This window comes from Stegostoma tigrinum, chromosome 5 (genome assembly GCF_030684315.1).
Source record: "Stegostoma tigrinum isolate sSteTig4 chromosome 5, sSteTig4.hap1, whole genome shotgun sequence".
NCBI lineage: Eukaryota > Metazoa > Chordata > Chondrichthyes > Orectolobiformes > Stegostomatidae > Stegostoma > Stegostoma tigrinum.
This window is the reverse complement of record NC_081358.1, coordinates 78,988,099-79,005,743: the sequence shown is the minus strand read 5'-3', so window position 1 is coordinate 79,005,743 and position 17,645 is coordinate 78,988,099. Positions and strand designations below refer to the sequence as shown.

General features: G+C 40.1%; 1 protein-coding gene across 4 annotated transcripts in view; it reads right to left on the bottom strand.

The window, feature by feature from the left end:
- The window catches only part of greb1l (GREB1 like retinoic acid receptor coactivator), a 327,170-nt gene that overhangs the window by 106,018 nt on the left and 203,507 nt on the right, over positions 1-17,645 (bottom strand). For all 4 annotated transcript variants that reach the window (XM_048529559.2, XM_048529560.2, XM_048529561.2 and 1 more), the window contains one exon: positions 11,124-11,283. In XM_048529559.2, the coding sequence (XP_048385516.1) occupies positions 11,124-11,283 (160 nt within the window). The remainder of the gene's footprint in view (positions 1-11,123; positions 11,284-17,645) is intronic.

Below are 17,645 nucleotides of genomic sequence, written 5' to 3'. Positions count from 1 at the left end.
AATATTTATGTGTTTAAAATTATAAAGGAATTAAATTAAAAGACACAGAGAAACTATTTCCTCCAGAGAGAGAATCTAGGCAAGACAGCAATATTTTGAAATCATGGCATTACTGTTCAGGAGAAAATCAGGAAGCACTTGTACTCACAAGACTAAAGGAAACCTGGAACTTGGAATCATCCTAAGGCTGTGGAGATAGGGTCAACTGATACTTTCAATTCTAAAATTCATAAGATTATTGTTGGGTAAAGGTGGTAAGAATGAGCTGAGGTACAAATCAACCAAAATCACATTCAACAGTCGAATAACTTAGAAGTTTGAACAGTTAGACCAAGTTTTGGGCTTTGATATTGCTCACCTACAAATGACCTCTGATGATAGAGGAAAGCTTTTCTTGATACAGGCTTTCTTCTTCATCTCTGTAAATGTTAATCACAAAGTACCATATGTTTCCCATTTTACCAACACCAGCTGCTATTACCACAAACAAATTGGGAGGATATGTCAGTGTAGGAGGAGCATGGATTTCCTTCAGTTAAGTGAATACACCGATAGACATGCGATCTGATAAATGGGTTGTCAAAGGTTGGCACTGACTACATTGCAGGTGGTAAAGGTGTCGAATTAACCTGTCAAGTCTTGGGGAAACCAAATCTTATAATACATTTGGTTTGAAATACCTCTGCAATGCCTCAGATCAGTTAATATTTGAACCAAAATTAGCTTGTTCTATCATCTTTCTGATGTTAAAAGTGCCTATGAATTTCTACATGTTAGTGATCTCTTCATCTGATGAAGCCTGTGTCCCAAAACTATTTTAATAGGATGTTCACATTACTGTGTTAATCTGTGGCTCTGTAGTTCCAAATCCTGGTTACTTAGTAATACTTGGGAAGTGAAGTTTATCAGCTTCCATTTTCAACACTTTTTGCATCCATTTTTTTGTTCAGTAATCGTACGTTTTAACTCAAAAATAAAGATTTAACTGAATAAAATCAGAACAGGTACATTTGACAACAACAGTTAAATTTATTCATAGAATTTTGCATTCCATAATGAAATCATTGAAGCAAATAGGCTAGGAGATTGTTGCTGTCATGATGCCTCTGCTTCCAAGGGACTGATGTACATTGGCTGTTTCTTGTAACGGGAGGTCTTGAAAAGATGTTATTCCTGTCGCTACACAGCCAATCAGCTGATGTAACTCCGTGATGAAATCTTTGACATTTATACTTATGTTTTTTTGCTGCTATGTGTTGTGAGTTTTGGGTTTCTGGTTCTTGAGTTAGTAACAGGTATGGTTTCTATGTGTCTGAAGTTAGTAATTAAATTGGATGAATATCTATAGCCACTGTGATTTCTTTTAAAGCATTTCTGAGGCCAAGCTTTGGAGTAAAATATTTTGTGCAGTTCTGAATGACTTTTGTTTATTTTAAATCACTCTGAAACCCAGCAAGGCAAATCACGGGGCGTCAAGGTTTGTTAGAGTGGTCTGAGACCTTTTTTTAAGCTTAAGGGAATGCTTACAGATTAGAGGGAGATACATTTAGTTTCACTTCTGACTTTGAGTGGGCCGTCCTGTGAAGTCCTTGAACCAGGATGTCTGCATAGAAAAGAGTACTCCTGAGAAGGGAATAATATACACTGAACTAGGCTACATTAGAATGAAGTGTTTATGTTAGTCTCAGAACAGAAGTGTTGAAATAAAAGCCTGACAAAGTAACTTTAAGCTAATTACATTGTAGCTCATTTGGTAACTCCAGGAAGGTGCTGTCTGCATTTCCAATCTACAAGTTGAAGTTACAGGTAACTTAAAATGACTGAGGTGTTGGAGGTAGGGACTCTAGTGTCCGTATTATATGAGTGGCATTTTGGACATGGTAACAGTGTATATTCTGTGCATTGCACAAATGCTGTTTTGTTTAATTTCAATTTATAAAGGGGTTTTGGGATTAATGGGATGATATATTTACTGTCTGGGGTTTAGGTAAACTCTGTTGGGAAGGCAGCTGGTTTGCAATGCAGAATCATGCTATTAGACTGGGTTCAATTCCTGCACCAGCTGAAGTTACAATGAAGGACTCTCCTTCTCGACCTTCTCCCTTGCTACAGGCATGATCCTCAAGTTAAACCACCACCAGTCATCTCTGTCTAATGAGACAAGAGCTTTATGGACTGGCGGGACTACTTTACCTTTTTACTTTCACTATGTTAAAAATTCTTTGCATTTGCTTTAAAATCAAATAATCTAACTATCTAGTTATAACCTTTTTTTTATAATGAATTTGTTTTATTGTTAGAGCAAAATCTACAGCATTGCATACTTTGTTTCAGTGAGAGGCCACTTCATTAAAACTAAACCAAATAAGTGATGATCTATCAAACCAGGTTCCTATCTAGGATCTAACTTGATGAGTAATAACATTAGTTGGGGTCATGACAGTTCCCAAGTCTGACGTCAAATGTGCAGGAAGTCTCTTTATTGTTGGCTCTGCAAATAAGCATATGGTAAGCCCTGTTGTCTCAATATTTGAAACAACTGATAACCAATCTGCAAGTGATTTTTTTTTTCCAGAACTTGTTCTGTTGCAAAGTATCTGGATGAATTCCAGAACATTTTTAAGAGATATTTTCATGGGTTGTTGGATCTGTTGCATCCATCCAACAAGGGGTCAGAGGAGTAGTCAAACTGTTCAGAAAAAGGTTGGAACCATCATGGAGGAAGCAGTGTCTCTAGATCGGCCATACAGCAGGAAGACAGAACAGGGATAATAGAACAGGCAAGCTCTGCTTGGTGCGTTCTGCTAACTTGAAGCAAGATCTCCACAGTCCTTGTCTGTAACAAGAGGTTGTCTAGCAGGCCAGTTAATGTACCTGGGCATCTTGGTCTGCATTCTCTTGAATGTGCTTGAGATCATCAGTTCTCTCCAGCAGTATTTGTTTGCTATCTTGCCCTCATGTGAGCTGACAGACAAGCCCTTTAGCCCTGGCCTGACTGCAGCCTGGTCATGTCTTCTTGGATCAACATGCATCAACTGTAACTCTACACTAACAATCTTAGAATGGACAACATCAGTATTTGAACTTGGGGGTTCAAGTGTCAGATCTGATAACTGACTGCTTCTGAGGTTTCTGTGGTTGGGCAACCAGCAGTTCTTGAAAGCAGGAACTTAGCAATGGAAGACTGGTGAGAGGAAGGGAAGGTCTAGAGGGCAGCAAGAGATGTGTAGTGACACTATCAGCAGCTTGCCGATCATGCCAAATAACAGTATTCAGGTGAACTGGACATTTACTAGTGTCATTAGGGAAGAGTCTGTCATCAATTCTTCTTTGTTCAACAGGTGCCAGGGGATTCCCCACAGCTCATTCCTTATTCAGAGATTTACAGTATGGTCCTAACACTGGAGATCATTCAGTCCATTATACCTGTGCTGGTTCACTATGAGAACAACTCTTCAAGACTGACTCACCTGCTCCCTTTTTTTGCTTCAGGTACTTACCCAAACTTCTGCAAAAGCCACAAATTAAGCAGCCTCTCCCACACTCAGGCAGTATATTTCTGATAGTAACTACACACTGTGGGGATCAGGAGATGCAGGCACCCTTGTCTTTAGCCACTTCTGCTGGTTTTTTTTTCTATAATGGGTCACCTTGTTCTGAGACGGAAGGCAGAACATTAGTGATCGTGTAGGAATATGTCTAACTAGGTGGAGATATGTGTACGTTGGCATAAGAGGGCAATGTAGGTATGTGAGGCTGTGATGTAGCACCTGGATATTAGACTTAAATTATGAGTGCCAGGCACAGCTGTGGGTGACTGGTTGGTATTTGAGACATAATTCGGAGAGAGGCCATTGTTTTATGTATTGAGTATGAGATTTCATATCAATTACTTTGCAGCAGTATATTTATGCTGCTTCCCTTTAAGACAGCAGGTTGATTCTATAACACAATTGACAAATAATGCTCCCAGGACTTCCTGTTGTACTCAGAGTCACAGGCAACTTGGATGAGGCAACAGAGAGCTCCAGCTGTTTTATACCATTTCTACAATCATACTGTTGAAGAGGGCACACAAAAGGTATGTGGCCCCTACCCTCAATTAGCGAGAATTGAGATAGATCACGAAGCACAACACTATGCTCAGAAATTAGTATAACCCAAATATTAACTTAATATGTTTCTGCAACACAGACAAGAGTTTTGAATAATAGGTTTATTATGAGTGTGCATTAGAGGATTACAATAGATCCAAAAGTAAAATCTTATTGGACTCAAAACATTAACTCCATTTCTATCTCTAAAGATGCTGCCAGAGCTGCTGATATTCTACAGCACTTTGTTTTTATTTTATAGTTAGAATAGAATTGTTTGTTCTTCATGTTATGATATTTGGCTGATCTCCTGGAGGTAGGTGAACACTTTGGTGATAGTGACCACAATTCGGTTATATTTACTTCAGCAATGGAAAGGGATAGGTATAGGGCAAGAGTTATAGCTGGGGGAAAGGCAATTATGAGGTGATTAGGCAAGATTTAGGATGCACAGGACAGGGAAGGAAGCTGCAGGGGCTGGACACAATTGAAATGTGGAGCTTGTTCAAGGAACAGCTACTGCATGTCCTTGATAAGTATGTACCTGTCAAGCAGGGTGGAAGTGGTTGAGCGAGGGAACTGTGGTTTCCTAAAGAAGTGAATCGCTTGTCAAGAGGAAGGAGGAGGCTAATGTAAAGATAGGTGTGAAGGCTCAGTTAGGAAGCTTGAGAGCTACAAGTTAGCCAGGAAGGATCTAAAGAGAGAGCTAAGAAGAGCCAGGAGGAGATGTGAGAAGTCTTTGGGAGGTAGGATCAAGGAAAACTCTAAAGCTTTCTATAGGTATGTCAGGAATAAAGGAATGTCTAGAGTAAGATTAGGGCCAGTCAAGGACAGTGGTGGGAAGTTGTGCGTGGAGTTCGAAGAGACAGGAGAGGCGCTAAGTGAATATTTTTCATCAATATTCACACAGGAAAAGGACAATGTTGTCAAGGAGAATACTGAGATACAGGCTATTAGACTAGATGGGATTGAGGTTCATAAGGAGGAGGTGTTAGCAATTCTGGAAAGTGTGAAAACAGATAAGTCCCCTGGGCCAGATGGGATTTATCCTAGGATTCTCTGGGAAGCTAGGGAGGAAATTGTAGAGCCTTTGGCTTTGATCTTTATGTCGTCATTGTCTACAGGAATAGTGCCAGGAGACTGGTGGATAGCAAATGTTGTCCCCTTGTTCAAGAAGGTAATTACCCTGGTAATTATAGGCCAGTGAGCCTTACTTTGGTTGTTGGTAAAGTGGTGGACAGGATTATAACAGATAGGATTTATAATCATCTAGAAGGGAATAATTTGATTGGGGTAATCAACACGGTTTTGTGAAGGGTAGGTCATGCCTCACAAATCTTACTCAGTTCTTTGAGAAGGTGACCAAACAGGTGGATGAGGGTAAAGCGGTTGTGTGGTGTATATGGATTTCAGTAAAGCGTTTGATAAGGTTCCTCATGCTAGGCTGTTGCAGAAAATATGGAGGCATGGGATTGAGGGTGATTTAGTTGTTTAGGTCAGAAATTGGCTAGCTGCAAGAAGACAGAGAGTGGTGGTTGATGGGAAATGTTCATCCTGCAGTTCAGTTACTCGTGATGTACCACAAATATCTGTTTTGGGGCCACTGCTGTTTGTCATCTTTATTAATGACCTGGATTCTACAAGTACTTTAAGAGCAAGAGAGCAACTAGAGAGAGAGAGAGAGAGTAGGGGCCTTTAAAGATCAAAGAGACCATCTTTGTGTTGAACCTCATGAAATGGGAGAGATATTGTGGATAGTGTGGAAGGATGTTGCAGATTACAGGGGGACATAGATAAGCTGCAGAGCTGGGCTGAGAGGTGGCAAATGGAGTTTAATGTGGAAAAGTGTGAGGTGATTTACTTTGGAAGAAGTAAGAGGAATACAGAGTACTGGGCTAATGGTAAGATTCCTGGTAGTGTGGATGAGCAGAGAGATCTTGGTGTCCATGTGTATAGATCCCCAAAAGTTGGCACCCAGGTTGATAGAGTTGTTAAGAAGGTGAATGGCATGCTGGGTTTTATTGGTAGAGGGATTGAGTTTCAGAGCTATGAGGTCATGCTGTAGCTATACAAACTTCTGGTGCAGACACACTTGGAGTATTGCGTACAATTCTGGTCGCTGCATTATAGGAAGGATGTGGAAGCATTGGAAAGGGTGCAGAGGACATTTACCAGGATGTTGTTTGGTATGGAGGGAAGGTCTTATGAGGGGAGGCTGAGGGACTTGAGGATGTTTTCGTTAGAGAGAAGGAAGTTAAGAGGCGATTTAATAGAGACATTCAAGATAATCAGAGGATTAGATAGGGTGAACAGTGACAGCCTTTTTCCTCAGATGGTGATGGCTAGCACGAGGGGACATAGCTTTAAATTGAGGGATGATAGATATAGGACAGATGTCAGAGGTAGATTCTTTACTCAGAGAGTAGTAAGGGCGTGGAATGCCCTGCCTGCAATAGTAGTAGACTCGCCAACTTTAAGGGCATGCAAATGGTCATTGGATAAACATATGGATAATAATGGAATAGTGTAGGTTATATGGGCTTCAGATTGGTTTCACAGGTCAGCGCAACATCGAGGGCCGAAGAGCCTGTACTGCGCTATAATGTTCTATGTTCTAAAAGAAACAGTATATGTGAACATAAACTGCTTTTGAAACAAGCGAACTTTCAAAATTGACTGGAGTAGACTGCTTGCAGGTAAAGGGATGTCAGATTAGTAGGAGGCTTTCAAAAATGTGATAATGAGCATTCAAAGTCATTATGTTCCTGTTAGGGTGGAAAGGTAAGGCTGGTAGGATTAAGGAACAATGGATGAATAAAGATATTAAAGTTCTAATCAAAAACAAAAAAGAATCATTCAATATACAGACAACTGAGTTCAAATTAATCTCTGGGACAGTACAGATTGTAGGGGCATTCTAAGACGGAGATTAGAAAGGCAAAGATGGCATATGAGATAGCCTTGGCAGTGAGGTTAAAGATAATCTAAAGAGATTCTACAAGTACTTTAAGAGCAAGAGAGCCACGAGAGTAGGGGCCTTTAAAGATCAAAGAGACCATCGTTGTGTTGAACCTCATGAAATGGGAGAGATATTAAATGAATATTACGCATCAGTTTTTACTGTGGAGAAACAAATGGAGACTTGAAAACAGGAAATAAAATATTGGTGTTTCGAAAACAGATTATATGACAGAAGAGGAAGTGCTGCAAGTCTGAGGAAACATAAAGTGGATAAATCTCCGGGACCTTATCTAGTTTATCGCAAGACATTGAAGGAAACTGCAGAGAAAACTGTGGATCCCCTTGCAGAAATATTTGTATCTTCTATAACTATAGGTGTGGTGTAGATGACTGGAGAGAGGCTAATGTTGTGGCTTTGTTTAAGAAGGGATGTGAGGAGAAACCTGGGAACTATAGACCTGTGAGTTTGACTTCGGTAGTAGGTAAGATTAGATTAGATTAGATTCCCTACAGTGTGGAAACAGGCCCTTCGGCCCAACAAGTCCACACTGCCCCTTGAAGAGGCAAGGAATGATTACAGATAGTCAGCATACTTTTGTGCGAGGGAAATAGTGTCTTACAAACTTGATTGAGTTTTTTTTGAGGAAGTCATGAAAAAGACTGATGAGGGCAGAGCAGTAGATGCTGTTTACTTGGGACTTTTGTAACACCTTTGACAAGTTTCCATTAGGACCAATGGACTAATTGGTAAAGTTAGATCATCATGGATTCAGTGTGAACTTACCAATTTGACACAAAATTGCCTTAACAGCAGGAGATAGAGAGTGGTGGTCGAGGACTGTATTTCAGACCGGAGACCTGAGACCAGCATTGTTCCACAGGGATCGGTGCTAGGTCCACTTTTGTTTGTCCTTTACATCAATGATTTAGTTGAGAATATAGAATGCATGGTTCGTAAGTTTGCGGATGAGACCAAAATTGATGGTACAGTGGGCAGTGAAGAAAGTTATCTAAGATTACAAAGAGAGAGCTTGATCTTTTAGGCCAATTGCTGAGGAGTGGCAGATGGAGTTTCATTTGGATAAATGTGAGCTATTGCATTTTGGTTAAAAGAAAACAAGGTCAGGACTTATACAATTAAAGGTAGGGCACTGGTACTGTTGTAAAACAAAGACCTAGGGGTTTAGGTACATAAGTCTTTGAAGTTTGCATCACATGTACACCGGGTGGTTAAGAAGGCATTTAGTCGCTTCCTTCATTGCTCAGACCTTTGAGTACAGGAGTTGGAATGTCATTTTGAGCTTGTACAGGATTTTGATGAGGCCTCTTCTGGAATACAGTGTCCAATTCTGGTAGCCCTGGTACAGGAAGGATACAATTAAGTTGGAGAGGATTCAGGGCAGATTTACTAGGATGTTGCTGGGAATGGAAGTTTGAAGTATAAGGAGAGGCTGGATAGGATGGGACTTTTTTCATGGAATGTAAGAGGTTGGGGGTGACATAATAAAGGTTTATAAAATCATGAAGGTATAGGGAAGGTGAATGACAGGAATCTTTTTCATACGGTGGGGGATTTCAAGACTAGGGGACATATTTTTAAGGTGAGAGGAGAAAGATTTAAAAAGGATATGAGGGGCAACTGTATGTTTTTTTTACAGAGGGAGCAGTTCAGGTGTGAAATGAACTTCCAGAGACAGTGATCGATTCGGATACAGTTATAATGTTACAAGACTTTTGAATGAGTACATGAATAATAAATGTTTGGAGGGATATGCGCCAAATGCAGGCAGGTCGAATTAGTTCAGTTTGATATTATGGTTGGTATGGATTGATTGGATGGAAGGTCTGTTTCGGTGATGTAGTATTCCGTGACTATGACTCTATGAGAGAAAACACAGGAGAATTATTTTTCATCTCTTCTTGGTATGGTTAGAAGGACAGAAAATATTCCAACAATACAAAGAAAAGTGATCATGTTCCAGAACAGCAAACAATGAATTCTGCCAGATGAATGTTTTCATGAAGGGTGGGAGAAAGAAACCAGAGGAAAACTACAGATCTGTAAATCATTAGTAAGGAAAATGCTAGCATCTACTATAAAGGATGTAATAACTGGACACCTACAAAGTAATGTTATGTTTGGGCAGTCAATATAGATTATTGAAAGGGTAGTCATGTTTGACAAACCTTTTGCAGAGCTTGTTGAGGATTTTATTGGAGATCAGTTTAAAAAAAACACTGGATGTGGTGTATTTGGATTTTCAGAAGGCTTCCTTAAGATCCCAAAAGGATGGTGGGGTATGAGAGATTGGGTGTAATACAGTGCTGATGACCATTGCAAGCTTCCTGGCTTTGCAGCACTAATGTAAACCTGGTATCTCTGGCTGAGGGGTAAGGTGTTAGAAGGCAAGACAATGTAAAGAAAGGCAAGGCTGCTTTGAGCATCCAGATAGTCTTCACTTTGTGAGCCTAAGATATCAAGCAAACAGGCCAGAGATGCAGCCTGACCCAGTCCATGCGCTGGGTGCATCTCCCATTGCAGTTCTACATTTATTGTGGTTGTTGCAGCCAAAGAAGCATCATCTAAGTCACCTGCAGAAGTGTCATACACATTCTTAGACGTTTGTACATATTGATTGCCAATATCCTTTGATGTGAGGCGCATATGGAAGGTGCCCATTAAGTTTGCCCGAAGACATTGATACCGGCTGCCCAACATGGAGCTCCTGTGGATTAAGTAGCAAGCAAACTTTCATATCTAGAATTGTCAGCTTTTAGTTTCCTTGCAGGAAGTGATATTATAGAAAGCTGTATATTTGTGAGGCAAGATTTGCAATTACTACAGTTGCTAATGAGCGACAATCATTCATTGGCAACTTGCCACAGCTGATGAAGAATCTTGCCTTGATGCCTGAAACTTTGTTAAAAGATGTAGCAAGTTTATCCCAATGTCAAAAGTCGTGATTGTAGAGCATTCCCACAAGAGTCCACATCGTTCAAGCCCTCCTGGCACCCCAGTGCGACAGTGTTCTCTTTCAAGTCTGGCAGTTAGATACACCATTTTTCTGCCATTCTCACATTTCAAACACTTAATCTGAACTGTTAGCACTCTACACCCCACCACTGCCACAGCACCCTGCATCCGGCCCCCACTATTGCATAAATGTTGCTCCCTCCACACTTCACTTCAGCTCTGATGAAGAGTCACCGAGACTCAAATCATTAGCTTGCTCTATCTCCACAAATGCTATCTGACCGGCTGTGATCTCCAGCATGTGTTGTTTCCAGTAAAGATTTCATTAGTGTTTCTATATTTAAATAATCATTGAATTCCCTCTTAATTGTCTCAACTGAACCTGCACCATCAAATGGTATGTCCAGGCAGTACATCCCAAATGTTAACTACTCACTGTGAAAAAGAATTTTCTCATCTCGCATGTGCACAAATATCAAACTCTACTAAATGAGTGTAAAGGCAGCTCATGTTGTCTTTGTATCAATATGAATGATTAGTGAGAATCCTGAGTAATACAAAAATGAATTTAATCCAAGTTTGTTTGATTATAGAATACTGACTAATTAAAGACATTCTACAATGTCACTTGAAAAGGACTAGTCTCAACAGAGAAGTACTGAAGTATAAAACATGCTATACTGTTGCAGCAGACTTCCTCAGATCTCCTTGTTTTGATTAAGGTTCTATACTTACTGTGCTCAGTTTTAAAAAAATTATCGGTTATACATTGAATGATTTACACATTCTGTCCACATTCTGCCAAAATCTGACTGGCATAATAGTTTGTGCGTACACAAAAGTAGCTTTGATTGTTATTTCAATGATATTTCATTAGGGTATGTGCTTTCATATAGTATGAGATCCAATGATACATCCTACATATGTCTACACTTACAGCATGCAGTGCAATTTGCTACACAGATGCTACAATTGTGTATAAAAAGGTCCCAGAGGGAGTGAGAATATTAGAGTGGATGCCAGCAATAAAAAAAAATCATTTGTTAAAGTAAATCAATGTTCAAAGAAACCAAACAAAAAAAAGTTCTCTCAACCTTCTGGGGACAAAGGCGGTTGATCTGATTCAAGGTACAGCTGAGAGAAGATTGGTCGTGGAGAAATGCTGTTGGAACGAAGTGATGCCTCTATTGAATTGTGCAGAGCCTCTTCAAAGCGTGCAGATTTCAGTTGCCCAGCATATGAATTTCCCATTGTCTAGAAACAAGACAAAGCAACATAAATGAGCAATACATAAAGTAAACAGTTGATAATTAGTACTCTCAGTAATAAATCCTCAAATACTTAGAATGTTAGACTCCAATGAAACAATAAAAACCTGGTTCAAAAGAACTTAAATGCAGAATATTTCATCTTTATCATATAGAAGTGCAGAAAATGTTCTTAAACAACTTTAGTTTTCCAAGATGACGTGTAGTAAATGTCAGTTGGCCATGCAGAGCATCAAAACTGTGCATATGTAGACAATGAAACTTTGGCAGCAACTCACAAAGCATTTTAGTAGAACTGGACACATCGTAATATTGACTTAGAAGTTACCTTGCAATCTGTAATGCACAACATTTTATTGGCTGGGTGTAAGAAACTAACAAGAGTTCTACAAAATTCTGTAAATCATCAGTTTATTGTTACCCCATTACAAGAATTCATTTCAGAACAGAGAAGGAAAATTACATCGATCTCTTTTTACTTACCACTTTTTTAACTGAGCTAACTTCTAAGCCAAGTCGTCATAATGAGATGAAACATTGCCACAGTAAGATCTAGCAGTATCTTCATTATCAATAATCTGTTACTTGAATGAAGCCAGTCAGCATGGAGAAAGCAACTGGTTGAAAAGCTAATGTGACGTAATATTAGCCAAATGTCAACGAGGATTTAACAGCCTTTTGTGGTGTAGTGTTTGTTTTTCAGATGCATAAAAGCCTTCCATACTCTCAAACTGTCATGCAGAAAACATGTACACATTTCTGGGTGAAATGTACCAGCCAACAAATTAGATAAGGCAGAAATGCCAACAATAGTGAACAATGCAAATACTTTAAGTATATAACAATTTATTCAATTAAGTGGCCACCCCAACTTTGATGCAGCCATTTTCAATTAAAAGTGCTCTACTGCTTCCTTGGTATGTGTTAAACTTACACAGCACAACCTGTGTACTCCTCTTGGCCCCAAGTTAGAATACTACACATAGGCTGCTCTCTCTACCTGCCAGCAAGTGACACTCACCACCAATCCAGTCAGTTGCACTAACCTGAGCACTCATTGGGACCACCCCCATGTCCGAGTCAGAAGATTTAGGAGTTCAAGTCACAATCCAGTGACTAAGCACCAAATCTATGCTGACACTCCAGCACAATACTTTGTTAATGATAACCTGTCAAAATTTTTCTGATGAAATATCAATCAGACATAAAACAAGAACAAGAGTTTGTACTTACAAAGACCCTTTAGTACAGTAAAGTGTTCCAAAACAACTCACAGAAGAGTTAACAAACAAAATTTGACACCAGTGATCGGCTTTTCATCACAGAAAATGTGAACTAGGAGTTGTGAATCTTCTAGACATTGTAATCCAACTTCTGTCCACTACAGTGAAACTGTCATCATTGTCTGCAGGGACAAACTGATTCTGAAATAACCAAGTTAAGTTGTGCCTCCATTCCCAAAACAATAAACTAGTTCTTCAAACCAGCATAAAGAAACTCCTCACCTCCTTTATACCTTTATCCTCTAGCCCACTTAATCCATATCCACTTTATAAACAGAACTCAGAGGAACCAGAAAACATTTCAAAGTTATTGAAAGGCTGATAAAACTGATAAAATCTTTTTTAAAAATCACTTGAACTGGTATGTAAAAAGAAACTATTAGCATCCTAATAACATTACCTTTCAAAAATATCAGATCACATTCCCAGGATGGCTAGGCAAATAAAGCCATTGAATCATTGACCAGATATTAAACTGGACCACATACATAAATACAGTGGCTACAAGAGCAGGTCATAAGCTAGGAATCCTGTACTGAGTAACTCACTTCTATCTCCCTATTGCTGATGACCATTGATAAGGCACAAGTCAGCAGTACGATGGAGTACTCTCCATTTGCCTGATTGTGCTAGCTCCAACAACACTCAACAAACTTGCAACCTTCTAGGATAAAGGTAACAGATACATTGCATCACTAGCACCTCCGAGTTACACTTCCAAGTCACATAATATCCTGATTTGGTAATGTATAACCTTTCCCTCAAAGTCTTTAGGTAAAAATCGTGGAATTCTCTTCCAAGGAGCACTGTGGGTATTCCTACACATTCAAAGACTGCAGCATTTCAAGAAGGCAGCTCATCACCAAGTCCTCCAGGCCAAAAACGGATGGGGAATAGTTGATGTCTTAGCCATCAATGCCTATATCACATAAATTAATGCAAAAATCTCCGCAGTGCAGTATCCATTTGTGCTTTAGAATATAGCCAAGCCATCCATTCACATTCCCAGGACAGCTGAGTAAAGAAAACTCAATAGTTCAGAATCTATTGGTGCATTTGAAGGCAGCCAAAAACTGATACATCTGTCAAAGCTTTCAAATGGTCAGACAGATGGCTAAATTGTTATGTAAATGATAAATGAAAGCAATGTGCAGAGTTTAAACAAGTAGCTCTGGATCTCACAACTGGCTAAACTTTTAATATTGTAGAATGCTGAATGGCACTTTATCCAGTGGATAATCTATTCTAATAGATCTGAAGACCATTCCCCTTCTATAGAACTGTTCACTTATCTTTTCCAATCACAGAACCGTTACCACCTCCTTTAATAAACAGACAGAATTCAGGCAACAGCATTTCATGATGAACTATAAAAGGGGCAACCCTATTTTTATTCAACTTTTATACTCTACCCATTTCCAATCTATGGTTAACGACTCCAAACTGTTAGTGTGATGTAGCAAAGCCTCCAAATAGTGGCCACTTTGCTAAAAATTGTATAAGACCTAATATTGTCAGTTTTAGAATAGTGCTGGCAAATTTTCCATTACAGTAGAGTTTCTAACGCATCCCATGTCCAGCGTTCTGAGGAAGGGTCACCGGATCCAAAACATTAACTCTTGATTTTTTTCTTCACAGATGCTGCCAGACCTGCTGAGCTTTTCCAGAAGTTTCTTTTTTTGCATCCCATTTCCTGCCTGGAGATAGTTAGGAATGGGGGAGAAAGGGATGAAATGACAAGTTAGCCTGCTGAGGCATCAGGGAGAATAGGCCAGGCTTCCTGATCAAGGATCCTTTCCCAGGTCTGCTCCACCCTGTATCCTCTGCCCCACTTTCCTTTCCAATACAACCTCTAACATTGCCTCACCCTCTCCTGGATGTCTCCTTCTGTGCATTTCCTTAGCACTGTCTCCAGATACTAAGAACGAAGGAACCAAGTCCAAGGAGTAGTCACGGTACTACACTGGAGCTGCTTGGATTACAAAATTGTTGGCCATGAGCATACCTACAAAGTGAAGGAATGTAGTCACACCTTCAGTCGTATAATAATTCATTAAATGGCTGACTTCACTGGGGTGCAGTTCCCTGCTGAAAGTTTTTGACAGTGAGGAGGAAGGGCCACCACACAAAAATTCCTGCCCCTAGATTTTAAAATTGCAATAGGCAAGATGGTGGCGAGAGAGCCTCTATTTTTAACCACAGTTGCACCCATTTCCACTTAATGGTGGGAGGCAAAATTCCATCAAGGCCTCAATATCTTCTATTTTGTACTTTGGTTTCCATATTTCAAGGTTACCAGCTGCAAGTTTATTTCTAGGGGATCATTCTATGATTTCTATCATTTATATTATCCACTGTCTAGACCTGCTGCCACAGAACATTATACTACCCATGTCCTGCACTAGAAGGAAAACAAATAAGATGTGCAGGGCATAGTGAAGACAATAACACTCACAATTTCTGGGCTGAATATTTATCTTTTGTCATTTTCTTAACCTTATTTTCTCCATTGCTAACTTATATATGATTCTGAAAACTTATTTGATGGATCACGTGATGAAACTACTTTTGGAGTATCCAGTGCACGACTCAAAAATAGAAATTTTATTTGTAGCTGGACTAATTACAATCATGCAACCAGAAGGATGGTTCCACTGAAAACATGCGTAGTACAAACACATAAAGTGTTCTGTGCACAATTGAGAAATTAGATCAGGTGAAATATTCCCAACCCCTTAATGACATGAGCATGAGTCATTTGGGAAATGGGGCACGATCAGAAAATAAAATGCAGCCAGGTTTTTAATGGTAAGAGGCCTGTTTGAAAACATTTGCATATATCAGCATGCAATTATTACCTAATCTTGCCTTATTGATATTCAGTTTCTATTTTCCAATGTGCTGGATAAAAACTACATAATGACATTTCCTGACATGAATGTCACAGCAGTTACCTGCTGATTCCAGCTGATGACTTGCTCCTCTGGACTTCCATCTTGGACAACAATCACCAACGCCACAGGGCACACTCCATGGGCAACTACGCCCACATTCCAATCCACAGACAGTGCCATCAAACACATACTACTCACACTGCATCCTCATGACACATCTCTGGCGCACTAAAAATACTGTTCTCTATTTCAGTGTTACTCTTTGGAGCATATCAGCACTTGCTGCCAGGGCACTTTGTGCATAGGGTCAGACAACCCATCTGAACTGTTCAACCAGGGTGTCCCTTAGGGCTCCCCACTTCATGTCTTACCGCTCCCTCACTTTGCACCTACTTATTCTCACAATATCTATGATTTTCCTTGCCTTTCAGTGCAGACAATAATGCCCTCCTCTTCCCCCAGACAGCCTGGAAGACCATGGAGCAAGATGCATGGAGGTTTGGTGGGGGAACTTTCGTTATCAGACTGAATTTGCAACTTGCTCTGCTAAAATCAATCTGTGATGTCTTCCTTATTCATGCAACTAATAAACACGCACTGTAAATGAAAAATGGCTGTGATAATACCCACTGTGGGCAGACTAAGTGTTAATTTTCCTGTCCAATCGCATGGGTTCTACTTGTGTGCAATATCAGGCCCTTCAGGTAGCAAAAGTGTTGATCAGGCATTTTCACCGTACAATCTGAAATAATTTGTCATCATAGAATCCTGCATATGAAATACATGCAGTGTATAACTCACAGTAAAGATACAAGCAGTCTTGACAGTGACATTGGTAAAATTCAGCCCAATGTCTTTAAATGTACATTTTCTAGACACACCGGTCAGGAGTTTTCGGATGACAGGGGATACCCTATCATAAAGAATCCCATAGCTACTTACCACTCGATGCAACATTAAAGGCTAGAGGTGCGGTTCTGCCTCTAGCCCAGAATGAAGACCCATCTCAGGGTGTTGACAGCTACCTGACTGGCCAGCAGTCTCAGTAGCAGTCTAAATTCTGAAGCACATAGAACAATATAGCACTGTGGGTATTCCTACACATTCAAAGACTGCAGCATTTCAAGAAGGCAGCTGTACTTGGCAGCAGGGATGGGAAGAAACACCTTGGACTGGTGGCTTTGTAGGAGCTTGGGGGAAGAGTGGCTTGGAAAGGAACTTGCAGTTGGTTGTGCTTACATGCATCTGCTGCCATTATTGTTCAGAAAGTAGTGATCACGGGTTTGGAAGGTGTGGTCTAAGTAGTTTTGGTGAATTTCTGCAGTGTATTTTGTCGATGGTCCCCACTGCTGCTAATGAGCATCGGTGGTAGAAAGAGTAAATGTTTATTGATGTGGTGCCGACCAAGCAGGCTGCTTTGTCCTGGATGGTGTCAAGCTTATTGAGTGCTGCTTATTGAGGATTCAGCAATGGCAACATCATTGAAGGTTAAGGGATAGTGCTTAGACTGTATCTTGTTGGAGACAAATTTTGCCTTGTACTTTTGTAGTATAAACATTACTTGCCACATATCAGCTCAAGCCTGAATACCTAACCTTCAATGACGTTGCCATTGCTGAATCCTCCTCAGCCAACATCTTGGTAGTTATCAGAATCTGAACTGGAATGGCTGTGCAAATACTGTGGCTATAACTGTAGTTCAAAGACTAAGAATCCTGCAGTAAGTAACTTTCTGATTTCCTAAATGGATCATAACAAGGTACAAGTCAGGAGTGAGATGAAATATTTACCACTTGCCTGGATGATCCAGCTCCAGCAGCACTCAATAAGCTTGACACCATCCAGGACAAAGCAGCCTGCTTGGTCTTTCTGTCAGGTCTTTCTGAATTTCTTCGGTATCTGAGCAGGCTCATATTGTCCCAAGCACTCTGCAATCATCAATGAAAATCCCCAATTCTAAGCGTATGATGGGTGAGATTTATTAATGAACAGATGAAGGTTGATCTAGATAGAACTCCAACAAATAGAATGGTTTCCATGATTCCCATTATCTTAACTTGAAGCCAATGGGAATAACAGTGAGATCAGGAGAGAGTGTCAGGTATTCTGCTGGGTCAGACCCCAGGAAACATTCCCCAGAATAAGGATATCTGCTGAGGGGTGGGTATAGG